General features: G+C 46.6%; 1 protein-coding gene across 8 annotated transcripts in view; it reads left to right on the forward strand.

The window, feature by feature from the left end:
- igsf21a (immunoglobin superfamily, member 21a) overlaps positions 1-27654 on the forward strand; it is a 148585-nt gene that overhangs the window by 11437 nt on the left and 109494 nt on the right. For 2 of the 8 annotated variants that reach the window (XM_055508707.1, XM_041070803.2), the window contains one exon: positions 10257-10321. In XM_055508707.1, coding sequence (XP_055364682.1) covers positions 10257-10321 — 65 coding nt within the window. Of the gene's footprint in view, positions 1-8202; positions 9232-9328; positions 9379-10256; positions 10322-15136; positions 15498-15727; positions 15870-19720; positions 20818-21566; positions 21685-24875; positions 25363-27654 lie in introns of those variants that run through there. The other 6 variants (XM_041070806.2, XM_041070805.2, XM_055508708.1 and 3 more) reach the window with 6 other exon arrangements.

Here is a 27654-nt window from a genome sequence, read left to right on the forward strand (position 1 = left end):
GACGTCTGTGGCTGATTTTAAAATCAGATGGTATTTTTTTTTGTATGGCACCTGTGATTGACTGGCAGCACGACCATAGCACAATAGAGCAGCCAAAAATAAGACCCAATTTTCTAGTTCCCAGGCAAATGGAGTGCGGAAATGTAAAGCAGATGGAAGAGTTGAGCTGTACCTCCTGCATGATGCTGTAACTTTTAAAAAGTGCAGTGAAATTCAGCGATGATTAATGGTTCCAGTTGCAAACGCCTGTATGTACAGCAAGATCCTGCTGCTGAAGTGTCAGATTTTCCCTTTTTCCCCCTTAGTTGTGCAAATTCTGAAGCTACATAACACAGTGCCCATCTGTCCTGCCTATCACAATCTTAATTTGTAAGAGGTTTATTCGGATATAAATAGGAGAAGTGTGTTCTGCTGAAAGGACGCGTTCCCTTCATGCCGTCTGTTTCAGGTTGCTTTTCTGTTTGTCTGCCCGTGATTAATCTTTGAATGCCTGAATATGCGTTTGATCATTGTGCCAAATGTTTGTCTGTAAGACTGTTTGTTGCAAGGCTTTGTTGTTTGTTAGCTGAGACACAAAGAGAGGAAAGCTGTCAAAGAGCAGAGGAAATATTTTCTTGCAGTATTCCTCTATAGCCACCAGATAAATAATACAAATAAAATGCAGATTCTTTCTTTTTCTTTTCAACTTCAATTTGTGGTCCTGGCTTTCTACCTGGACCTGGTGGATTCACAGAGAGGCACTGTGGTAACTACAGCTCGCTCTATGAGAAGCGATTGTTTCGTACACTTTTTCTGAAAACTTTTCTAAAACTGAAGCTGGCTGTTCAGTACATGGGGCCGGAGAACAGTTCTGTAAATACTCCCTAGCAACGTAGAGTCATGTACGTATAAACATGTACTGTTGTGTTAATTAAACATCATTTCTGCAACATTTTGGAACTTTACCAACTCCTCTTACCAAGAAAGGAAACTCAGCGCCTAAACGGACAGATCGCCTTGTGTATCTCTGCTTTTGAGCTTTTAACACTCAAATGAGTTTCTTTCCATTGTAGCGCTAAGAGCACTGATCCAGAAAATGAGTCCATATCCCTGGAAAATCTGCCTCGGTTCTGTGCCACCGTGTCCACAAAGCCAGGCCGGGCCTGACAGCAATCGAGGACCCAGAGAGTGGTGTTTATTGGCATATTGAATCTTTTTTTTCTGCGGACCCCGAAGAAAAACTGACACATAATTCTGAACTAAAGTGTTGGAAAACACAAGGGTGCCATGTTTTGCTATGAGGTGGTATTGTTTTGTTTTGTTTCATGCACAGGTAGACTTTGATCGCAGTTGTTGTAGTGCATCCAGAAAACACATCCAAAACTCTGCAGGATGCATTAGTTCAGCGTGTATCTGTCTTTCTGTGCTAATTATTAGGGCTTGTGAGAATTTACAAATATCATTGTGTTTTTGCCACTTCCTGCGTTTTATTATTGATTGTCGAGTGTCCTCCGTAATCTTTTTAATCATGGAAATAAATGAAAATTGCATAATGAATTGATTGTTAAGGTCAACTATTAGAGGTGATTAAAACTAGTTAGACAAAACCACAGGCCCCTCTTCAATCCTAGATTAAGAAGACCGGCTGTGCTGCCGGGAGTCGACTGGACAAAAACACCACAGGACGGGTGAAATCCAGCGTTTTATCAAACATGATGAATGGACTGTGTTAGATAATCAAAATACATTTTAAAGGAACCCATTAGAAGCTGAGGGATAACAATCAGTAAGACAGCACCTGCCTAATCTACATTTTGCCCGGTGAAAGGATTTATTTCAGACACTATTTCACTGTGCTGATTGTAAGGCTTTAGCTGCACAATGCAGTCAGATTACAATATTAAGGTGCAAAAACAATGACCTTCTTCCACATTTTTGTTAAATACAGTTGCGGCAGATCACCTGGAAATGCACACCTAAAATCCAGATCTGCCACGTGTAAAAATATGCAGATACGCCGCGGCCTGGCAGCGCATTTGAAAATCGGTTCATGGTCTGCGATGATATTACAATGTTCCATTACCTCTCCTCCCCCACTCATGTCTCAACATCAGCAGCGGCTATTCCATCAGTCAGGACATTACCAGTAAGGTGAGGTGGGGAGGAAATAGATTTCATATGTGACAGGTCTTATCTGTCCTTCGCTAAACACATTTGCAGCTAGGGAAGGGTATGCTAGATTAGTCAGTGCATCATGTGGAAGATGAGTGACAAGGGCAGGTGCCAATAACCTTATGCTAGATGGAAAATGGAGAATTTCTCTGCAAATGCCACAGAGCCACGCTGACCTATTAGGTGACCCTGGTGCACACCCTGCCGCCCACCCCCGCAGCGCCAGCTTAGTAAATTAACCTACGTCGGTTTCTGAAAATAAGGTGTTCGCAGGGCAGCAGAATGTACTGAATGCAGCCGGAAACGAGCGGTTAAAGCGCTCATTAAAAAGTCACATGCACAGAATACGAAGAAAACCATAAAATAATGAAACCTTCATTTGTATTGGTAGTTAGCTTGTCGCTACCTGCAGCTGTTTCTGTTTTTTACAGTCTGATGCGATCTTTTAAAATGATATTTCAAATATATAAGAAGAAGGTCACCGAACGCTGCCAACAAAAAACCAAAAGCCACGTTCATGCAGCAGAAATCTACCTTCACGTCATCCAGATCAAAAATCATTTGAGTTTAATTCAGCAGAGATCGTTGGTGGAGAAAACATCCAAATTATTTAGATGTATTACTCAAATCATCATCATTTCACCGAGATTCCATCATACTTATATAATTAATTCAAACAAAAATAGCACATAAACATGGACCGAGTTTACATAAATGGACAGGTTTGACCGAGTCACACATGTCCTCATAAGGTTTACCAAAGCTCTGAGTTGTGTAGTGGCCTGTATAAATTATAATCTATTAGTTATTTATTTATCAACTTACTCTGTTAACAGTTTCACCTCCCCCATTCACGTACACATGCACAACTGGCTCCACGGGGTCTTTGTGCAGGTGAATGCAAATTTCATTCAGATTAGATCAAATCCTGATAATTGACCCTCCAGACTGAAATGATCATAATGAACGACATGCATCGTTAAGACCTGGAGCAATGAGTGTGATGCCGTGCAGGCACCTGCTGCACATGTGGCCATCATGCATAGTCTTATTTCAATATGCAGTGGAGGTAGCACAGATCGACTGAAGCTCATCAGTTGTATCACATCAGTTGTTGCCAACGTGGCAGAGAAGCCAGCTGATGTGTGGAGCTTATTGTCTCAGTCATGCTGAGAGGCGCTTCCTCCTCTAATGCTCCGCTGGACTCCAGCATGCAACCACCAGTGGGACACACATTACATTGCTTTTATAAACATTAACTCAACATAGAGATGAGTTTGTTTGAGGACTTATTGTAACTTACATAACATGTGTACTTGTGATTCATAAGTGATGAAAGCTAATCTTGGTGGTATATTTAGTGTGTTGTGTTCCTCCACCTGCATAATAAAAATAATAACATGGCATCATCCGCAGCACTGAAGTATACGTTTCTATTTTAGGAATTAATGAGCTGCTTCCTATTTTTATCAGTGAGAAGTACAGTAATAGCCATTACTAGGTTTGACAATAACGGCACTCAAACCAAAGTGCCGGCACATTATAGAGGAGTACGCAGAGCAGCCGTGCTATTCAGGGCCGCACGCGCTATTAGAAGCCTATTCCACTACCTGCAGCTGCTGAATGAGCCTGCAGCGCTGCTACATCAAACATTTACAGACAACTGACACACGTCCAGAGATGAAGTTATTGGCGATTAACACACAATTCACAGTAATGTCCTGAATGTGTTTGTATAGATGGGCGAGTACTGAATATCTGCAACACCTTGAGACGTACTGTACACTCAGGAAGATAGAAAAGTGAATATTCCGATCATATCTTGATTTGAATGCTCCACTTCTACTTCTACTGTGCAATGCAACATGCATTAGCTGCCAGTATTTGTTTCTCATTGTGCTGCTGCTGCTACTAACATATTGCTATTGCATCAATATTTATTTCCCTCCTACCAACATAAGTCAACAGCTCCGAGATTCACTCATTTTACATTTATGTGAGGAAAATACCTTATAGCTGCAATAATTCATGTTTTATATTTTATTTGAAAGTAAATGAAATGAGACGAGATGTGTGGTTTCTCAGCTCCTCTAGTTTCATGTTTCTGGGCTATACAGTTCTGTATACAGTACCAGCCTTCTGTTGTTTTCCCAGTGATACTGGGCCGTGCTGTTGTTTCTACGTCCTGCAAAGCATATGGAAAGGTTAAGTCTGCACCACTGTTCTCATTTCAAATGCACACAAGTCAAGCTGCACAGTAGACAGAGTCACACACTGGACCTGTGACCAGAGAGGCAGTGTTCTTTAGTACAGGAGGGCTGAAGGTAGCATCAACAGAGGAACGTGCATCTGCAGAAACAAGATTATCAAGCACTGTAAGCGACAGTCCTACAGTAGGAACCCAAGTATCTGCCGTCGAGTTCGTTTTATTTCTCACAAGGCCATTTGAAATTTGTCTTGAACAATGAAAACCACTGACGTTATTTCTTGGGCTTGAGGCCATGTACAGAAACCGGGTCAGCAGAAACGGTTCTGAGAATATTGGCATTTCCTATAATGAGACAGAACAAGCAAAACTGCACATTGCACAGTATTTACAATGAGGAAGAGGACATGGTCACAGTGCAACACAGACTTCCTCCTGTCATAATTTAGTACTGATGCGTCGACACAGCCATCTGGACTGATGAATTAAACAGCATCACCAATCTGCATCTATTACTCTGCTCATTGCACTATGGTCTTTTATTTATTTTCTCTTCTCTTGTCAGTGCTGAGGAGAAATGTCAAGTCAACAGAGATCAAGCAAGTAGAGGTCAATTGCCATGCTCCAGTTGTTCAGGCAGCCACATGTTTGTTCACATGCTTTAGAAACCGCCGCCGATAAAGACATGCGTCAAAATCGGAGCATGTTAAATGAAACGGAGCACAAAGAAACATCGTTTTACAGCACGAGGAGAGTTATTGGATGATGGGATCAGCGTGCAGTGGTTGACATTTAGAGGAAAATCTAAGTATGCCACTGGTGTTTAATTTAAAATTCACAAAATGTGTGTGATTGGCACATTCGGTCATGCTTTTGTGGGGTGTTGATTAGCAATCAGAAGTTTGCTCCAAAATAAATTGGTATTGATCTATTTCCAGGAAAGCAAAAGTAAACATGACTGATTTTCTTTCAAACCTTTCAAAGACACACAAACTCGTCTATGGCATGGAATTCAGACGCTTTGTTTTCACTAAGTCTTTGTGTTCAGCCTCTGTTGCTTTTCAAATCGCTTCTAAAATAGTAATTCGGCGCCACGGGGGCGTTGCTCTGGTGGTTCTGAATACGCCGCTCGTCAGCCTGCCGCTCCTGCAACACACGCATTAAGCGGAGCCTCTGAATTACCTGTAGGTGTGAATGGTGGTTTGTCTCCATGTGATGAACTGGTGACCTGACCGCAGGTTACGCTGCCTCAGCAGAGAGGAAGAGATGGCGTGACAGTAAAACAGCCTTGAAGTTAAACACTTGTGTTACTTAAGGAGTCAAATGGAAATGAAACCTGTAACCGCTTACTTTTCATTTTTTAGATGTATAAACAGTGAAAACTACACGTTTCACAGAGACACTAAAAAGAAAAAGTCACTGAATGAAGACGGGCCGGGGCCAAGGCTCGTCGTGTTCTGGTGCGAGGTCTGAACACAAGTAGGTGTGTTGTTGAAGTCTGGTTTAATCACGACTGTTTTTACATCGACAACTGGTGGATCAGATGCTGTGCTGTAATGGAAACCAGTGGCTTCCGATCATCACACGTGATTGATCCTGGATCCGTGGAGACATTAGTCCTTAGTTCCTTTGCTGCAGCTGCAGTCCGACCATGCCCGCCCTCCTGCTGTATAAATGCCTGTTCTTACTGTTCTAACTGGAGGAGTTAGCTGTAGCAGCAGCAGCAGGGCTGTGACAGATCCTATGAGCTAATCCCAACGCGCAGGTTGTAATATTTTGTTCTCTAAGCGTCTTCCTCACCACTCTGCGTCTCAGCTTGTCCTGTCAGTTACCGAGGCCCAGGTCTGAGCGTGTACTGTACCAGGCCCGGGAACAGAGTGAGGCGCCCGCCCAACCTGCAGCCGTGAGGGGAGCAGGTCCAGGCAGCGCATTCACAGCTTTTACCTCACGGTTCACACCTCTGTCAGATCGCTCGCTCAGCAGCAGCAGCGGCACCGGTGACAACTAAGCAGAAGTGAGTAGATTATTACTTATTAAAGGCTCCTCTGCATTTCAAGTATTAGCTTAGTGAAGCCTCAACACCCAGAGAGAGAGAGCGAGAGAGAGAGCGACAGAGAGAGAGAGCGACAGAGAGAGAGAGCGAGAGAGAGAGAGCGACAGAGAGAGAGCGACAGAGAGAGAGCGACAGAGAGAGAGCGACAGAGAGAGAGCGACAGAGAGAGAGCGAGAGAGAGAGAGAGAGAGAGACAGAGAGAGAGAGCGACAGAGAGAGAGAGAGAGAGAGAGAGAGGAGCGACGAGCTCGTCGCTGTCGGTGTGCTGGACAAAGTTTGTGTGTTTATTAATTGTAATTGATTTACTTTGGTAGAGTTGGTAATCGCAGGTTCATCAGTTTGATTGTCAGGAACAACACACTGAAGTCACAAACTGATGGTCCATAATTTACCATGTAATTATGTTGGATGAGAAACGTAGAAAAATTAGTGATACCCCAGGAGACAGCCAATTAAAATCACCGATTACTGCTCGCTGTATTTATCTGGTGACTCTTCACACCTGTGTGTAGTTTGAGCAGCTCCATACGTCTAAACATTCCCTCATAGTGTGCTTTGCTTTGCCTTTTGTTGGCATTGACTGATATGAGGCGTACACCAGCACTGCAGTATGACACAACAGAATGTTAAGCAAAGAGCACGAGAACTAAAAAGTAAAAACTAAATGATACATGTAGTTAGAAAAAAGATTCTGATTCTGCGTAAAACTGGCAGTGCTCTTAATTTGTGATTTTTCCTTTGCCCAAAAGGTCGAAGGTGATGTGAGGGAGGCCTGGTAATGTAAAGGGATTTAATAGAGACCATACAGCTCAACAGCTGCTTGACATATTGTCTCAGTTGCTGCAGAAATGTTTTTGGACAATCCATGTTTTTAACTGAAAACTACTCTGACTACTACTACTACTACAAAGGCACTAATCGAAACTTTTCTTCTGGGGCTTTTCACGTGTTCATATTTGCCAGGGTGTTACTGTGACCACAGAGTCTAGTTTTTCTAAACCATTTAAATAATCCATGTTTGCTGTCTGTGCTGAGTATTTAACAGACATCTGTGTTGTAATAACGGCTCACTCGCTCTGTATGTCAGCGGATCACTAATAAGAACAAATGGTCCAAGTTTTCCAAGCTGATGGATGCGTCAGACATGAGGGGACGGGGGCTGTGGGAGCCACGTGTCTCTGGTGTCCCCTGACTCATTGATTTCCTTTTGCATTTAACTGATTTATTTCCTGCTCCACCAGAATCTGATTTCTTCAGCGTGAGCCCTTTCTGCTCCGTCTCGCCCACAGTTTTCTGTATTTTAGAGAGAGCAGAACCTATATCTGCTCAGTCAGGACACTAGACCTGTGTAATTACTGCCCAGGGCTAGTTTATCCCACTACTCTCCCCCTGTACCATCACTTGAATGATTGGAACTGCAGGGGGGATCACCAATGTACCAGGTCATTACTCAAAAGGGTCTGGACTGGTAATATAGAGTCAAACCTCTACAGATTGGGAAAAAAAGATTTTGCTTCAATAAAAGAACATGGATTGCTTATCTGAAATGGTGGCAAGCCCATGGATCATCGCTCTGTGGATCACTTCAAGTTGCCTTTCTTGTCTGCAGGTGCGAGAGTTTCTGTGGCCATAAGAGCCAGAATGGATGAAAGGTAAAAAATATGTTCCCGTTCAAGGCTGATGTGTGATTTATTTATCACGTGTGTCATCAGGCATCAACTAATAAACACTGTGGGTCCAATATCAAATATACCTTTTTCTTTATTTAGCGGTTGCCCAGAGACAAATTAGGATGAAAAGAAGGAATTTGTCTGGAAACGAGCAGCTTCCCTGCTGCAGGTTGTGTTCATCATGAAGCTGGAGCAGGACACACAGTTGTGACCACTGCTTTGTTGTTGTTTCGTGAGTTGTTGTAACTGGACGCCTCATGATCGTATAGAAAAATCTGCAAGAAAAGTAGTTTGTGCAATAATACAGAAGGAATCCAGCCTGATGGCTTTCGATTATTATTTAGTTTTGTTTTGTTGTGTTGTTTGGACATGAAGTAGAACACATACAGGTAATGCAGCATTTCAAGCTGAAGCTATTATTGTTATTCATCAGTCAATACAACGATCGATGCAGACACTCCTGAGGAGGCTCAGCTTCTCCTGACATTTAACACACTCATTGCTTTTCTTTCTTCTTGGAAGGCAGCAGATTATTACAGATCCATTATGACGCTTTCACCAGTGCATAACCAACAGATCACAAGAATTCTGTTTTTCATGAGTGTGATAACCTCAAGGTTTAATGCAACATTTATAATGCGTTAAAAGTTATGGAAGGCAGTCAATAAGAGCATCCACAGCGTAACTTTGAGGAAAATGTGTGACATCATTTTAAAAGCTTCCTCAAGCTTCTAATGCACGCGCATTTTCCACTAAGCACTTGTGAGTGTGTGTAATTGCTGTTTGTGAACGTGTGCTGATTGGGTCACTCTCGATCGGGCCGTGTGGGAGGTGGAGGAAACCTCTGACCAAAACAACGCCGCAGCCATGTGACTGCTGCAGGAAACCTTACTGTAATAAACATGTCTCATGTACTGTATGGATCATACAGAGAACAAACAAACCCTGTAGATCTGACACCACGACGGCGGAAACCATTGAACAGCCGTGTGAGTGTGGAGGAGAGTGATGAACACAACAACAACGCGGCCGCCCCATCGGTGCCGACCCATCGCTGCAGCTCCTTCTAATCCGCTCTGGAACTCAACTGTGCCCTGATCTTGCTTCACCTTCACCGGCCCAGGGAGGCTACACCCTGACAGCACCTTACTGTAATTATTATCATTATCCCTGGTGGTGGAAGTAGTGGCAGCGGGAGTGTTTGTATCTGTATGTGAACCTATAGTGATACACTATGTTCCTCTTAAGGTGAATGGAGAAGGAGGAAAATGTTTGAATCTTCATATTGGTCTAAAGAGGTGAGATGATCTGCATGGACACAAATGCATAATCATCATTCTGTCCACATATATAATCACAATAATGCAGGAGGCCTGATGTTCATCCCACAGAGAGATACCGACAGAACAAGCAGTTATTTCCCTGCACTGATACCTTTAAATAACCAAAACACTTAATGGAAGAAGACAGAGGAGATGTGCGATAACGACGTCTAATTATGAGTTGGCCTGTTCAAATATTTGCATTGTCTTGTTCCATAAATGAATTGCATCACCTGTCACATTTTATCAAGACGTGATGTCACACAGTCCATCAGCCATCTAGGTTACACAGCGCACCTCCATCTGGATGCTGATGAAAATGCTTGCAAGCATAACAAGTGTAATTCAACTGCAAGATGTTCATTGCAGTTGCAAGATGCTCGTTTTAGAAAATGTCACACTTTCAACCTGTTTGAGACGTTTCGAGAAACGAGCACAATGGCTTCGAAAGCAAACGACAATATGTTCAGTGTGAGAGACAGCGATGCAGGTCTGCGGCGGCAGCGTCACCATTTACCAGTTAACAATACACCAGTATGGCACTTTACTATATAAAACATGAGAAGCCTCATTAGTGTGATGACGTCATCAGATCCACGAGGTCCATTTTCATCTCATTTTCATTTTCAGTCATAGACTTGAGCCACTTGTCCAGATTTCTTCCATCGTTGAATAATTGGTGGTGGATTTATTTTTCATCATCAAGATGTCTGCACCAGGTGGTTTGATAATTGCCAAGCTGCTGATATGTACTGTATGTTACACACTAGCATATGTTTAATGTCACCTGTAACTTTACACATGAGCAGTTCTTTAGAATTATTTCTATTCAAGCTTTCGCCTTCATTTCACAGGAGGCGGCAGAAGGAAGGAACAGGGAGTGATTCGCAGTGGATGAGTCGGCGGCGCTGCAGTTGCAGTAAGTGGCGTCCTCTTATTGTCGTCATCCTCCAAGAGCCGCGCAGGTGCTGGAGCCCATCCCAGTCGTCACTGGGCGGAACTCCAGGTCCACCCTGGTCACCAGTGCACAGACAGGAAATCAGCCACATTCCCACTTACAGCAGAGCAGAGGACATGGAGGCACCGTGGGCACACAAAGGCACCTGGACTCAGAGCCGAGTCCTGGCTGCGACGTCAGCACGCGTTCCTTCTAAACCACATTAAGCTATTTTACTCCACTGTAGCTGAGGTCACCAGGAACCGTGTCGAGCTTCACCTTTATGGCTTTGAGCTTTCATCTGTCCAGCGTTTCTTCTGTTTAATGAAATCATGAAAGCTTTGAATCCATTAACACTTGTAGTAGCCAGAGTCACGATCTACAGTATTATAAGTAAAGGTTCTATGTAGAAATACTTCAAATCATAGTTGCAGCCTTTATTTTCTTTCTGGGATCTCTTTCTTTCTTCAGTAGAAACTACAGTAATTATACAGTAACTGTTCACAGCGAGGACTGTGGATTATGCTGATTAACGCTGCACCTTCTCTGGAAATACGCCGCAGTGGAGATTTATGAATGCGGAGTTTCACCAGTTTGATGAACACAGATATTCATTCACTCTGTATAATGATGGAATCCCACTTTGTGTGTGTGTGTGTGTGTGTGTGTGTGTGTGTGTGTGTGTGTGTGTGTGTGTGTGTGTGTGTGTGTGTGTGTGTGTGTGTGTGTGTGTGTGTGTGTGTGTGTGTGTGTGTGTGTGTGTGTGTGTGTGTGGGTGGCTTCTGTCAAGCGACTGCTCAGGATTCACCAGTGCAGCCTATAATCAGGCTCATGTTGCCTTCACGTACACTTCTGATTACGACACAGAAATGACTAGCGCTTTTCTCGGCAGGATCCAAAACGAAAATCATCAGAACATACAGAAAATGAAAATAATGTCATGTTGAGATGTCTGCAGGAAAAATGGCAGCTCATTTAATCCCCCCCCATGCTGCCACATCTCCATAGCGTGGCTCTGGCTTTTCTGTTCAAACCCAGAACGCGTTATGACAATGTGAAGTTCATAACTGAGACATTTGATGGTAACTGAATTGATGGCGGTGCTGCTGTTTCGGGTTCCATTCGATCTTCAAGGTGCTCAGACTGAAAACATCAGATCGAACAGACAGAACCGAGATCGAAGTCACAGCCGCGCATTGACTTCATTAGAACATACTGTAGGACTGTGTCATTTCTACATCATGAATAGTTTATACCTCTGGAAGCTATTAGCAAATATCAATGAGTTGTAACTAAGGGACAGGACCTGTGAGTTCTCCATAGATGGTGTGAAAATGCCTGTTTAGAATGAGTGAGTTAATTCGTTTTCGTTGACATTTGAGAGGCAGAAAGGATTTCCCCTTTTTCCACTAATGTTACTGAATCGTTGAAGATCACAGACGTATCAAAGCTGTGGGGGGCGGTTGGAAAAAGATTCATCTGCGTCCAGATATCGTGGTGCATTCCAGCAGTAACGCCGTGACGACACACTTTAATATTTTTACAGGGTCACCGTTGGGTGAACGAGCGAAGCCTCAATGCCTGATGAAGAACCGATAACGCCTGCGTTTTATATTAAAATCAGCCTTTAACAATATTCTGCATCTCATAATGGCCAAGCATCACTCACACATCTTCAAGCCTTTTTCTTTCATTACCTGAACGTTTTCCTCAGGATGTGATGAATCTTATTATTTTCCCAGCTAATAATGAAATTAAAGAGACTGGTTTCTGTGGCACTTTGCCAGTCAAATGCCTGCATGGAATCAGTTCGTACTTTCCTAGCTCCACCATTCAACAGGTTTAGATGCTTCGGATGGTTAAGCGTGTTAACCTGCATCGTTAATTCAGACAACAGCTTTTAGGTTCCTGCTTTTTCAGGCCAGTGCCGATGGTGAAGCGCTGTAATTGTTTTCCTTCAGGTTGGTTTGTACTCCAGGTTCTCCCAGTGAACCCAATCAGACAGGGGTAAGACAGGAGGGAGCGCCTGTTGTTTTTCAAGAAATGGTCTTTGAATGTTTTATGACACTGATGCTTCTGTGGTATTTTCAATATTGTTTATTCCGTACATGTTTTAACCTTTGCCAGCTCAGTCTGTGAGATTAAAAACCTCTATAAGGGAGACCTGCAAAAGATATATGGCCAATGAAATAACCTTAATCTGATCGTATATTAAAAAGCCATTACTAAGTTCCTACAGTGTATAACGTCTCTTTTATTGAGGAATGCAGTAATTCACCATAAAGGAGGTGATTAAGGAGGCGTTTGGTGAAACGCTCGCAGCCAGATCTGATTCTCATTTGCCGGCGAGAACTAATAAACGTGTCACTTGTGGCGTTTGAAACGCGTCCCGGCTCGGCTGATGGCGGTTGCTGCCGGTTTTAGCCCCAGCTACAGTAGCTCTATAATTAACCGGCTGATCTGCTCTCCAGCAGCCGCGTCGCGGCGACGTATGGGGCCCTCGTAACGCGTGCGAACGCGTTAAAGGCGCCGCCTCCGTCAGCTGTAAAAGTCTTTATTAGCCACAAATAGTGCAGTAAGGCAGCCATTGGCCGCTGCTAATACGCACCTGTTTATGGTTGTGAAGGCAGTTAATTGTAATTTAAGGGCTTTGGAGCTGTTAAGACAATGAGGCGGCAGTTGAGCTGCTGAATGGGGCCACGTTCTGAGTTATGATGGGTTAACGAGGCTGTAATAACATCCAACCATGAGGATGTTGTACGTTTGAATGAATGAACACTGCACTGTAACTTTTGATATTGGAACCTTTCAGGTTCGGTGCCTTCTTCCGTCAGCACACAGGGCGGCGCTGCATAAGCTGCGGCTCTGGTCCGTGTCGCTAAGCACTGATGCCGCGTTGTCCCACTTTCATGCATGGCCTTAATCTCTGCCCTTAGCTGAGGCAGATTAATCCCGACAGTGCTGACATTATGTCCTGTTCTACACTGACACTGGACACAGGAGGAACTCCCCACGTCCTCGCGTCCTGAAGCTCCAGCGTCACCTCTGGATCCCGATCGCCACCGCACATCTCTGCGTCCGTAGGCGTTAAATTATCCTGACACAAGCGGAATAATTATTTAAAATATTGGCAAATAAAGTGTGTGGTGTAAAGATGGAGCTGGTGGGTTGTCAAAGAACTTGGCATTTCACAGTATCCGTTCAGAGTAACACCACTGTAATTACTCACAATAACTGTGCCCAGTGCTTGTAATGAATGAAATTTATATAGTCCCTGATAGGTTTTACTGTATTTCTCCCTCTCCTCGGCTCAGCACAAGGACCTGTTCTCTGACTATGCAAAACTCAGAGTGCACGTCAAGCTGGCTGCTTAAACCTATGGGCCGTAAATATCAGTGGACGTCAGTCGAACAGCAAGTTTCCATCTCAAGTTGTTGTTGTGCGACATGTCATCATGGTAACGCTGGAGCGGAATGAATAAAAACATGCATGCATGAGAACGAAGGTTCCTCCTGTTTATGTAGCAGCAACCTTGAAACAGGCAGATGCAGAACAATGCAGCTCACTCTGCTCCTCTGCTTCGGCTTCTGCAGCAGAGAATCCACATGAAGCAAGTTTGTGCAACTTCGGGCTTGTCCACGTGGCAACGTTAAAAGGAAGGAGATTAACAGCATTGGAGGCCTGTGAGGTGATAACGGAGCTGAGGCTCCATATTTAACTGCACTTCAAGCCAAACTGTAGATTTTAGCTATATTATTCATGGCAAGTAATTCTTCCAGTGTTTATGTTGGCACCTGCAGGACTTGGTGAGTGTGTTGAACGGTCAGCGCTTTGTAGTGCATCATGGGACAACGGGACAAATGTGTAGTTTGAATTCCCAAACTGTCTACAGTCGCATTTTTAACCACTGCTTCTGACCATTTCCGCCGCAGCTCTGTTGCTGTCACTGTGGCTAACAGGATCACGTCAACTAAAATGCCTATTTTCATGAAAGAGAATGGTCTGCAGCAGCTGAATTGACTAGAATTGCTTTCACACCTTCCCACGCTGTAGCATTTGCATCATTTTTGGATGAGGCACTAGCAAAGTGGGTTTGTTATTACTATTTATGCATGCAGTGCCTGGAGAGCTCGCAAACTGAAAATGATGCTCAGATACTCCAAACATTTGTGAGCGTATATGAATACAGTTTCCCAGTTATGGTAAACAATGTTGAGGTCGCAGTGTAGAAACAGAAACACAGCTTTTTTACTGTGAATCTATGGCTTTGACAAGAAGGAGCTGGCGCCAAATTTTACAAACATCTCTTTTTAACATGTGTGAAATTAAGGGAGGCTAAATATTTTCTGCATGGCCTTTCTCGGCACTCGCAGTTATAATGAGCCGGTTTCCATGTCGCTGCTTCTATTAACTGTTGATGCTGTAGATTAATGCAGCGTCTGGTTATTACTGCACTAAAATCACAGAGGGCCAGGACGCGGCGTCTTTTCTCATATCTGTCTTTTCCTCTGATGGGAACTACAGCAGGTTTTGCAACCATCCATCACAACATCAGGCTCTGGATTGAAGACGCTGCTGCCTGTGAGCGAAGCGCGGCTGAAGGACGCGACCACTGCTGTCACGTTCCAGTGGCCGTGACCACCGTGAGCTGCTCTAGTCTGCAGCCAATCCTGCCTGATGGCGAACGATGCAGAGGTGATGGAGGGGTTGTTCCCAGGTTGCACAGAGGTGCAATTACAGCTCGGCCATTTGTTGTTGTTGTTCTTTGTTGTTGTTTTCTCTTATTTTTTGCTCCAGGTTGAGCGGAGGAAACTCATCGTCAGCTCCAGTTCAGGAGGAGACTCCAGGCTGCCCACATCATCAGAGGTTGCCATGAAAAATCACCCTGACTCTCAGTCGCATTGTTGCAGGAAACAACATCTGCACCTCTAACCGTCGCCACTGCATCGACTAATCAACGTCGAGCTGAACGCGCCGTCTTCTGCCGCCGAATCGCTCCCGTCGCCCTGCCGTCGCTTTGGCTCGAGATCCCAATCGCACAGTCGTTCTGTCAGCTCCAAGGCCGTCGCTGCCTTGAAACAAGTGGCGAAGTCGAGCAACAGAGTGGAGGGAGACGCGCAGATTATAGTGCTACTCCGCTGAGAGTCATGGAGAACAGGTGAGTATATTCATGCTAAGCGAGGCTGTAAAACTCCCTGACTCCGGCTGACCCCGCTGTCTGCTGATAAATATTTTAGAAACGGAACCCTACAGGTCATTTCAGAAGTGTGTATAAATTTTAATTTTGTGTGAGAGTGTTATAAAGCACCAGCCCTGGGCGGACTGCATCGCCGAGGCCGAAGCTTATTGTCAGTGAAAATCACCTTGTTCTTTATGTTGTTCCTGCAGAATCATATTTGAGAGCAGGATTACAATAGCCGCCGTAAACTGTATGCAGCAATGCCCAAACAAGCACGACGCCATATAGAAACACAGTTGTAGCAGATGAGCTGTCGAAGGCAGCAAACCTAGGTGGCAACATAAACCCAAGGTAAATGACATCTTTCATTTTGCAAGCCCACCTTGAATTAATCCCATTTAAGGGTTTAGCTACAGTGTGCACAGCGGTATTCACTCAAACTAATCCATATCACACCCACATAGTTCTGCACACACAGGCTTGTGTACAGGGGCGTAGAGACACTTTCCATGCAAGCTGTCACACCTACACGCGCACTTCCTCCACAGCGCGCACACGGGTTCAAAAAAGATGCTTCTTTGGGTTTCCATTTGAAAATAAGGGTTATTTAACTAAGAAATTTAGGATTTTTTTATTGTCGTAGCCACGAGCGCCTGCAGAAGCACGAAACCCACCTTTGTTTGGTCCACGCTCACAACTTCACAGCAGCAGGAATTTCCTGGACATCCCACCATTTAAAAGCATCAGCCGAGATCCCCGCCCTCTCTCCCTCCGCTTATCACAAACATTCAGCAGCCGAGTCTTAGATGTGTCTTCTGTGACTGGGAGCACAGGTGGATAAGGATCTGTACATGAAACACAAATGAATGAAAGCCAAGTGCGGCTCTCTCTGGGGCTCGGTATCCTCACATTCACCATCAGCACGGCCTCGGGGCGAGACGAGCGAGAGCTCAGACTGGAGGAGAGCAGGGGGAGCTGAGAGACACTTAGTAAATACTCAAGGTTAGGTTTCATCTCACCCCTTGAACATATTCCCTCTGTTACAAAACGCCTCTTCTGGCCACTATTGTAGTAATGAATAGTGGCCCAGAAATGCTGAATTAGTTCACGTGTCCCCTTGTGCACACTTGTGTAGCTGTGTTGCTCCTACCTGCAGGATGTAGAGCATGCACTGAATGTGTAGTGCATAGAATGAGCGCTTTCATGCAGCAGCATCATCGCCCAGATTCTGAAACAGGAAGTGAATGGTTTCGACACAAATTACGCTTATTGACAAACTGGCGGTTTTCAGTTTGAACCTGTGAAGGATGTCAAGCACTGGATGGCCATTCATTCCTCTGCAGTTCCATTACTTTTTCTATCTTCAATTGGATTCTTGTAATGGCACATTGAATGCCATTGAAAAGACACTTAGTGTGCTATGAAATGCCTTTAATGTCGAGATGGATCAGCCAATTAGCCATTGTATCTCGCTGTGCGCTATTCAAATTCACTAGAGTGAAATCAAAATGGAGTGTGTCAGAAAACACTGTGATTTATGGCTGCAGCCTCGCTCGCCACTCTGCAAAGCGGCAAATCCACTTACAGGGCAGCCATCATCACACATCCTCTGCCGCGTGGAGGCAAAGTGGAGGCTGTACGTGGATGTTACCAAGAAACAAATTGAAAAACAATGTGACAATGCTTCCAGATTATTGTGGGTGATGATATTAAATTGTGTGTTTCAGAATCCTCTGCACATGTAGAGGACTGGCTGTGAGGTCGCGTCCACAAAGACATTTGCCCTCTGAGGGAAACCAATGAAGTCTGCACTGGTGGGGCTGTGCTGCTTCATATTCTGATAAGACAATGAAATATGATCCAAGGAGTCTAGTTGGAGGGAAGGATTTATGGCTTTTAATCTTATTAGATGCAACAACACAGCACAGTGGAGACACGGAACAGGAGAGATGCAGCTCTGATGGCGCGGCCTTGTGCGTCACATGGTGTTTGTTTGTTTGTTGGGACTGAAACATGGCTGATGCATGTTGGGTAAAACCTCATGGTCACGCGTTCGCTGCAGCGACATGTGAAGACGCGCCGCCCCGGATCAGGACGTTTTCTCGTACTGTTTACTTGTGTCAGCTTTAGTGGTTGATGAAGGAGAAATGAAGTGTTTACATCCTCATCTCTATGATCTGCGGTTTCATTAAATTACATCACTGACACTCGAGCTTAAAGCCTGAGCGGAGTGGCTGCTTTGCACCCGGCTTCTCACGATACAACTGAAAACACCAGGAAGCCAATCGCTGCATCGGCTGGAATTCAAGCTGTCAAAATGTAAGAAATTGAGTTGATTTGAACAAGTGACCCTGAATCTGCTCCAAAGCGCCTCCACAATGCACAATTAGCAGGGGCGGCGTTTGTGTCTGCTTTGTGGACACCGCTCTGAGCGTCTCCCCTGCAGCCACGCGGCTCCAGGAGTTGGCATTTGAACAGCGGCCCTTGAAGACGCCGGCTAATTAGTTCCTGAGGACGGAGTGATCCATCTTTTTTAGGAAATGATGTGTCCACTTCTGCAGCTGTGGTCAGTTCACTTTAAATGAGCACATCCTAAAGTGAGGACAAAGTCAGAAACAATTACACGATGCTGGAACGAGGTGTTTTATCTCTAATTTAAGTAAATGGCGTGATGGTCGGACTCACGCAGGCTGTTTAATGGCTGCTGTGTTGGATTAAGGCAGATGCACTGTACCTAATAAAGTGGCCAGAGAGTACGTTTGGTGCTGCTGATCTGCTGACTGAACATAGAGAACATATAAGATTCCTTCTGAAATGAAAGCATCTGATGATTTTACATTCAATCTGGGATAATCCCATTGTGCAGATATTCCTCATTAATGGCACTTGGTCAAACTCAGTCTTCCTTATGTTGAGATACTCCCCTCGTCCTGAACACGCCATTCATGTTAATAATATTCATGCTCCACTGTGCTGTGTGTCAACATACCGTTCCCAGAGGCTTTTATCCATTTAAGCAATAAAGGAGACATCACATTAAGGAGAGTCTTTATTTAGGAATCATTCAGTGCCGTCATTTGTGTGACAGCGTCAGCGTGTGCGTGCAGCCAGTGGTGATTGTTGCTCCCAGCATCCTGCTGCTGTTGTCCAGACTGAAACATTAATATTCAAATGTGGATATTAATCCAAACAAAACCAGTCTGGATTCATTTCTGGATTTGTGTGTGTATATATTTAAAATAGATCGTAATAGAGTGTAATCACCAGGTCGTGGTTACATGCGACGTCTGGGGGACGGGTTTCATTTAGTCTTTGATGGAAGTTTCATGTCTTTCCCGTGGCACGATCACAGCACGGCTCCATTTCATATGAAAACACGCGGCTCCTTGTGAGACGCTTTAATATTATCTCATTCTGTCAGTGACTAAAAATTAAAAAGACATTATTTCGCCATTGTTTCCCTGGAAGCAGCGTCGTTAAAACACACGAAGAGCAGAACAAAGGGAACGAAGAGGCACGCGGTCTGTTGTCACTGCAGCGTACAACACAATAAAACACACCGAGACTGAACTGTGAGGAAACTCCATCCGTAAATGTAGGCTAAGATGAAGAGTCCCATTTGCAACCAAGATCCGAGATGGAGGCGAGCAATCAGAGCTGACTAAAGGAATTACCCAGAAATGAGTCAGTGGGTGGGGATCTTCCTCCATCTCCAGTTATTGGATAAGGGCTGTTCGTGTAGCTTCTAATCCTCAAAGTGGGAGTTTATTGAAGGGGAAAATAACTTGGGTGTAGAAAAACAATAAGCATGAACTTGAATGGCTTTTAAATGCAAAAAAGGACAAAAGCCAAGTACTGAAGTTAAGCTGAGGCAGAGATGGTCCGACCGTACCTAGCCGCACCTCCTCCTCTTCTTAGGAGAACAAATTAGTAGTTTATAAACATAATAATTGGTCTATGAATAAATCCTACCTGAGATATGACTGGAAGGTTTGTTATCTGTGTGTGTGTGAGGCACTCAGTGAGAGAGAGAGAGCGCGGGGGGAAGGGGCGACCGAGAGATGTGTGGGAGAATAATTACATGCTTTCAGGCACAAGCAAGCAAGTGGTTACAGTATTGCTTTGGTGGAACTGAATTAAAATTTATCTCTTTATCCCTCCATCAGCAACTTGACTCACAAAATGATATTTTCTTGAAGCAGATGCTGCGGTGGTGTCGTCTGCAAAGCCAAGAACTGAATTCTGTGCGGAGGACATTCACCTCCATCTATAAATGGGCTCATATTTCCCCTCGTCTGTCTGTCAGCAAGACACTGCAAAAGTTAATCAGTGGATTTGGATGAAATTTGGCGGCAGATGGCTCTGGGCCGAGGTTCAGCGGATCAGATTTTGGTGATGTCTGGGACGGCTGCCACTGCACAATTATCATCCACACCCATAGACGTGATGCTGCGTTCAAAGGTCTGTGCTGAGCTGCTCGTGTCCAACACAAGCCACGCCCCTTCCTCTCAACACGCGGTCCCGTCTCCGTCAGCGTCTTAATTAATGGACGCTTGTCTCCGCTGTGATCGACGGAGCCACGACGTGTCGCTCAGTGTCGACGTGAAGGCAAATGAAATCATGACACAGTTTGTCATGATAATTCACAGTCCTCACTGGGAACAGTTAGGATTAGTTCTCATCAAAGTGCGGCTGCCAGCTGTCTGTCAGAGCGCAGAGGAGGCGGCGGGCGCTAAACGATCACGCACGCGGCCAAACCGGGAGCCTGTGGAAAAGTTAATTAAGTTAATTAGGTTTTGACCGGATTGTGATTCATTTATACTATTATGAACCACCGGTGTGAGTAGGAAGCTATGGTATCATCCATGATTAAAGCCTTCAGGTGACCTGTGACCCACCGGGGGAAGAATCAAGGCCCAGGAAGTCCACTGTTCACACAGGCAGCACAAACCTGAAGGACACAACAGCTCACAACCTGCTGTCCGACTCCCATCATCCACTGGACCAGAGCTGTGGACGCAGGTGCGAGTGAGCCAGTGTCCAAATCCACCGGAGCCGAGTTCTACAGCAAATCCCTGTAATTCCTGACACGGCGGCTGTGTCTGAGGAGCTAAACACGGCCCCGGGGAAACACCACGTGCTCTGTGCGGCTCTGAAGAAGCCAGCGGACACAGGTCAGCCTTCAGAGGAACACACACTGGGACTAAACTGTGGCAAATGTAGGAAGAAGAACCCCCTCCCAGTCCTTAAACATGGTACGACCAGGAAGTGTTCATTTTGGCCACTGACCAGAAAACAGGTGAGTAACAATTAAGGTAGATTGACTCATTTTAGTCAAACTAAACAAACAGATCTGAGATCTATCAACAAAAAAATGCTTTTTGTGCCTTAATTATTTCATCCAGTTCATGTATTATTTTTCTTTAACTGATGGCTAATCTGTAAATGAACAGCGTCTGAGTCTGTGCTGCACACGGGGCTCGTGTTTCTGCAAAACCCACTTCATGGCTGGACTTTTCCACTGAGTCATGAGGCCGGGGGCTCCGGGGCACGCTGTGTGGACGCAGACGCTTTGTTTGTGTCCGCGTGCGTGCATGCGCTGCAGAATTGTGCAGCTGAAGCACGTCCACAGCTGGTTCCAACCTGGCCGACCCCTGCAGACAGGTCCTGTCCCATTTTAGGGAGTCACCCCTAATCGGCGGTGATGGTTCAGGCTGCCGCCCCCCACCGGCGCACTCCCCAGTCGACCCCCGTGCATAAAATCCAGGCAATTCTGCCTGTGACAGATACGTGCTGTAATCTCTCTGAAAATGAGCATTTGCAACATGTAAGAGCCTCAAAGCTGCAGGTCTGAGGAGCGAGAGGGAGAGAATGACATGGAGGCTGCTGCGTGGAAGTGGAAACAGCTGTGGGCTGTTGGTATTAATTCCTTTGAAAGTAGTTGTAGCTCATGTAAAGCAGTGGTTTTAGCTTCAAATCGTGCTTTAATTAGCATTAACGGCTAAAGGCTCTGACATCTCTGCTTTTCTGTGCGTCTTTGCTTTGCAGGATGAAATGAGCGACACCTCCACCTGCTGCATCGGCCCAGCGCCGCTGCCAGTTTAACGTCTCCTCATCTGAGCAGACGTCTCGGCCGTGAAATTCAGCCAACGCAAGCGAAGGTCATGTAAATAAGCCGCTCGCCTTAGTATTTAATGTGTTTCCACCGGCCTGTGATCATGGATTGAATGCTGGCAGGCAAATTAGAAAACTGACTAGAATTTTTGGTAGGACTTAAAAGAAGCAATATTGATCATAATCTTTCTTCCTCGCTGCTTTAAACTGCTCACATTTCACTAATGGAAGTGTAAAAGCTTTCTCAGATGTGATCGTTCTATTAACTATTCCATGCATGACTCTAAACAGAGAAGCCATTTGAGTTGAGTAATGGAGATAATTAAAATCCATCCTACTGTACACGAACAATTAAATTGGTCAGATCTGCAAGACGGTTAATAGCCGGCTGGTAATTTACACTGACATCAAGGTTTCAGATAAGAGCTACTCTGTTGCCACGCGTTCGGCCGGTAATTTTCCCCCGAGGAATCTTTTGACTAACGCACGGAGGGCGTCGCTCCGCTGCGGCGCTGGTGTCCGGCCCAGGGAGCCGGAGCACCGCTGGGCCGGACCGGGTCGCCGGGTCGCGTGGAGCGACGTCAGGCCGACGCTGATAAAGAGCCCGTGTCCAGAAGCACCGTTAATTCACTAATGTTTAAACGCCCGCTGCGCGTTTGTCAAAGGACAAAAACAGAATGGATTATTCATCATCTGTGCTATGAATAGAACCGTGTATAGGATCCTTTGCGTGGAGGCCTTAGTGTGATTACACTGATCGCTGGCGGTTTCCAGCCTGGTCCGTGTGTAGCTGCTCGCTCGTATTGAGGGTCACGTGACTGCGTCTGAGTCTGTTGCTCTGTTTCAGTCTGGTCCTTTCTCGCATCCTCACGAGCATCTTCCTGGAAGCTGCTCCGGACTCTTTGAAGCCGGGCCGTTGTCTGCAGCAGCGGGTCCAGGCTGCGGCGCTGAGGGACACGCGGGTCGCATCACGGCCCCGTCTCCTCCCCTTCCTGTGTTCTGGCCCGACGGCGCCGCTGACGGCTCGGTTTAAGGCCTGTTGTCTCCGTGCGCGTGTAATGCGTCTATATATTAACACGGCAGCAGCTACAGGTATAAAACGCTGCTGGAGCCGGGTTTTCATTGGACGCTTTGTCTTTAGGGGATAAAGATGGAATAGTTTCCATGAATGAGTGATAAATATCAGCTGTTTTTAATGCTCCTTTATAAGGATCCATGATCTGTGTCATTAAATGGTCTATGATGGACAGCTCAGGTCACTGCTGCTCTGATCGTCACCTTACTGTGATAAAGCTTGTGTGATTTTCAATTTAAAATATTGATTCTGCTTTTAGGAAACCTACCAATGATTTTCTATCCATATCGCTCCTTTACCAGGAGCTATGGCATCGTAATTATTTTAAAACTCCGTGCTGGCTGTCTCTGACTGAAGGATGGAACCAGACTTTTCCATAAATATCCCTAATAAGAGGCTGGTGTCAAACCGTCTGCTCCTCTGACTATTTCAAAAATAAGCCCTCGCTTTGCTCAGGATCAACTGGAAGCAGAGAGGTTTCGGGTGCTCTCGAGTCTCCGCTCTGACTCAGAACCCTGGTGTTCTGGGTCAGACGTGTGAACGGCTCTGGACAAAACGCTGTATTGACGAGCCTAAAATTTGCCGCGAGGTCCAGAACCAGGAGCTGCGTCCACGGCGACGTCTGACATCAGCGCGTTGCGTAACGGAGGCCGCCGTGGTTGTTGACAGACGCCTGACGGGCGTCAGGTGCGGCGCGGCAAAAGCGTGAAGCGCCTTCCGTCCCTCCGGCTGTGACGCATCCGCACGGGCGCCGCCGAGCGCGAACGCGTCCCGTCCACGAGGCGGCGGCGAAACAAGACGAGCATCACAGCAAGTAGCTCCTCACGCTCCTCATCCTCATGCGGGGAGCGGGTTCTGGACGTGTCCGGTGCCTCCTGCTCCCGATCCCTCAGATCTGAAATAAAAGGAGAAGAACGGTTTAAGCATTATTGATTGGTGCCTGTGGTGCAAAGAGGGAAGTGAGCACATGAAATGCGGGTCCGGACTCTCGAGGGACTGGAAACCCCAGTGTGTTAGTGGGTTAGATGCCATGTGGACAGCAACACGTTGGGCTCTGTTGCCCCAATGCATTGTTGTTGACACTGCCCTCCAGAGATGTGTGATGGTGCATTAGTGCTGCGGCTCTAGGCAGGAGGCAGTGACTGCAGGGCGGCCTCTGGCTCCGCACTCACAGGCTCCCACCGCTCTGAATCTATAGCTTTCCTCCAGCGCCTGCTCTTCACGCTCGGACCCCGGCGGAGCGGCAGGTGCTACAGACCCGCTTTGCTTTGCTGTAGACGGGGACCGTTCATGAGAATCCACGTTCATCTGCAGGATGGAGGCGGCGCCCGAACCCAAAACCCCCCGAGGAGGTTTCACGCAAGACGTCATCTCCGAGCACGGCGAGTTTAACCTTGTTGAGGTGATGCTAATTACAGGAGCGCAGCCCGAGGCGTCCGTCCTGACACACACCAGTGGCTCCATCACTCCTGAAGGCGACGCCGCTGTGACAAGAAAACACCAAGTAACGGCTGCCATTCAGCCAATTATCCCCTGAAACGGCCGCTTCATCGTTGGGACGGGTTCATTATGCTGATGGGAATTTGAAAAAATGTCAATTTCCTGTTTATGATTTTAATGCAAGTGACATTTAAAAGGGCTGTTTTTTGTGTTACAGTAGAAAATGCATTGTCTCGCCCATTTAAAGGGGACATCCGCGCAGTGAGAGCATAGCTGCCATTTTCCCCCTGTGACCGGGTCAGGTGCAGCCGTTCAGTAAATGGGTTTTAGCTGATGTCACATCCACGAGGTTCAAATGAGTGGTTTTGAGATAAAGCTTTTATAGAAATAAACATTTGGTGTTTATTTGCTGCAGTAGACGATTCATGATTGGACTTTGCAACCAATGCACTGTATGACGCACGTGCGCTTAGTTTTTACATGTAACATGTGGACTCCATGTCTGCGTGTCCACGTAGTTGTGAAAGGTAACCTCAGGAATCGTGTCCCAAAAAAAATCCAACGGGAATAAATCGGCTTAATGGTCAGAATTATCGGGGTCTGAATCCAGGGTGGGATTAAGGAAACTGTGAAATAAAAGAGCGACTGATCAGGAATGACTGCGCGTCTGTCTGGAGGGCGGGAGGAGCGAGCGAGAGAGAGAGAGAGAGAGCGAGAGAGAGAGAGAGCGAGAGAGAGAGAGCGGGCGAGAGAGAGAGAGCGGGCGAGCGAGCGGTGACTGAGGAACGCAATTTCATCCAAATCACTAGGCTTTTTATTTTTTCCGGCAGAGTCTATTTCTGCTCCGCGGCTCAGCGCAGCTCCCTGTTGTTTAAACCGGGAGGGGAGACGCGTAACGGCGCGCGCGTTCTCTCGTCGCGGGCACCGAGCCGTTTTTTCGCTTTTGGGGATCTGATGCTCGCTTCTCGCCGCTCTGAATGCTGCATTCATTGTCAACTTCTCCGATTCCTCTCCACTTAGGACTTGAGCTGCATCATGAATAGTTTGGGGGCACCTTTCAGTCGCAGACCGCTGGAATGGTGGGGATTACACGGCAGGAACCCGGGGAGCGTGTAAACGCAGATGGAGTTGGGGATTTATTGCAAAATAAGGGAAAGATGACCGTCTTCTCGCTGTGCTTGCTCCTGTGCGCAGATCTACTGGATTTAGCCGTCGGTAAGTCTGACCCCGCCGTGTCATTTCCACGCAGTGGGATCCCCTCGGAGCCCCCCGCCCTCATCATCCATGCGTGGGGTCCACCGACATGCTGAGTGGGAATGAGTTGAGTGTTTGATGTGTACGGCAGCGTTAGCAGGACGGCCGGATGCACGCGGCGGGAACGGCACCCGCCGCGTGCCAACTTTCCCGCCTCGGTGCCAAACGGCGGCGGCTCGTGCAGGCGGCACAAGGCGCGTCGCGTGCGTCCTCGCAGCGAACGCAGGAGCAGACGAGGCTGGCGGCCCGCTCGCGCGTGTGCCAAGTCTTAATTCATCTCCGTCGACTCTCCCCACGAGCGGCGCGCGCGACGGCTCCCACTTCCGAGCACAGCGAGCCCCGCGTCGCGCGCGCCGCGGCGCCGTGGTCATCGCTTTGCACATCACACATCACACGGCGCCACGGAGCTCAACAGATATTAAAGTTGTTGCTGTGAGAGACATTAAAGTGTTGTTGATGCAGATTCGCTCGCCCTGGGCGCGTGCCTCCCGGCGCAGCGGTGGCATCGGTGTCGCATGTTTACTCTCTCTCCGCCGCTGACGCGTTTAGATGTTGCCAGGATGAAAACGCAGCGCAGAGCGCGTTTTTCCGCCTCCTCCTCCTTCTTCTTCTTCTTCTTGAAAGCGTTTTGAGGGTCAGGAGCAGCGCGCGTGTTTATTCCAAATAATTAGGGGAGTGTTTTATCTCCCCGTATTTGGGGGCGGCTCCGGTGATGGAACTGGGAGATTCGCTGCATTTAGGGGCGCAAATATTTACAGCAGAGCAGAACCTGGAGCCACGAGCGCGTTCCCAAACTGCTGACATATTTACCGTGCTCACATACGGCGCCCGCGGCGTTGTGCGGAGGCTTTGTGCTTCCTCCTCGGCGTCATGCATCATTAAGACCTTTCCCGGCTGCGTCGCGGTGACTTCCCTCATAGCGGATGCAGAGAGAGTCGTCCTGGTCCTCGGAGCGGCGGTGGTTCTGTGGCACTTGAGCGTTTGAAGGACTTCAGATGGGAGTTGACATCAGAGCAGCGCCTCCCGAACTCACCCGCGCGCCCCTGCGCATTAGCTGCGGATTGGGTTGTTCTGAAGTGCGCGTGACCTTCTGTAACCTATATAGGAAATCATTATGTCAGTTCAGCTTAACATAATGTTAAGTGATAAAGTGCCTCAGCCTCTTGTGCTCTGATGATACTCGGCTGCACACATGCCCTGCACGTATGTAAGGCATCAGGGGTGCATCGATAATGCCTGGGTGCTTAATGGCTCACATCTGATCACATGTAAACAAACGGTGGAAGTTACTGTGGCAGCCAGTGCTTGAGTGAGCTGTGATGACTCGGGTTCATTCAAACACGCAGGACTTGTTGTTGCTCGACTTCAGAAATTCACAATCTTTTTTTCATGTCTTGCTTTTTGCACATGACATTCAGTTCAAGAGTGAGTGTGTGTGTGTGTGTGTGTGTGTGTGTGTGTGTGTGTGTTTCGTGTTCCAGCCTGAGGACCTTGAAATGCCACACTTTTCCCTTCTGAACACTTTCTTAGCGGAGAGCGTAGATAAAGCTGCTGTTTCCACCCTCGCTGCCTGCCAGATGTGCTCCCCGGCGCCGTGCAGCTGTGCCTGCGGTCTGGAGCCTCGGCTCGGGCTCCTCGGTCGTTCAGGACTCGCGCTAGCGCTGCGAGTCGCGCTGCAGCCTCTTTGTTCCGGCGGCGTGTTCAGTGGCTGTAAGCAGAGTTTCCGTTTCCTCATACATGTTTAATGCACACACATTAACACATCAACCGTTTGAGTGCAGAGCAGCGAGTTGATCCCTCGGCTGCTGTTTAGGGCCTGTCCACACTCTGCAGGTGAAGCTACTCACTGTTATGAGGACATTTTGTAGAGCGCCGTTAACTTTTGATGTATTATTTCGTGTTGGGGAGAAATTAATGGACCGGCGAGGCCAGAATTTAATTGGGCTAATTGTGTTAGTCTTTGGAATTTCATTTCAGATGGATGGGCTGCTTTTCTCTGCAGTCACTTATTAAGTTGGCTCTAGGTTAGTGTTGTGTAGCATCAGTAAGCTGCTGGGATTTGATTGTTTTCTCATCTTTGGCCCAAACCCATTCCTGACGTCAGTAAGTTTGACCTTTTACCCTTTTAGAGCAAATTAATATTCAATTATAATTATTATTATTATCATATTTAAAGTGGGTGTGTACGTACTGTACATACAACCTCTTTGTGTTGAGGGCCTGAACAGCTGCACGTGGGCTCAGAGCTCCACA

Source organism: Betta splendens, chromosome 5, assembly GCF_900634795.4.
Source record: "Betta splendens chromosome 5, fBetSpl5.4, whole genome shotgun sequence".
Taxonomy (NCBI): domain Eukaryota; kingdom Metazoa; phylum Chordata; class Actinopteri; order Anabantiformes; family Osphronemidae; genus Betta; species Betta splendens.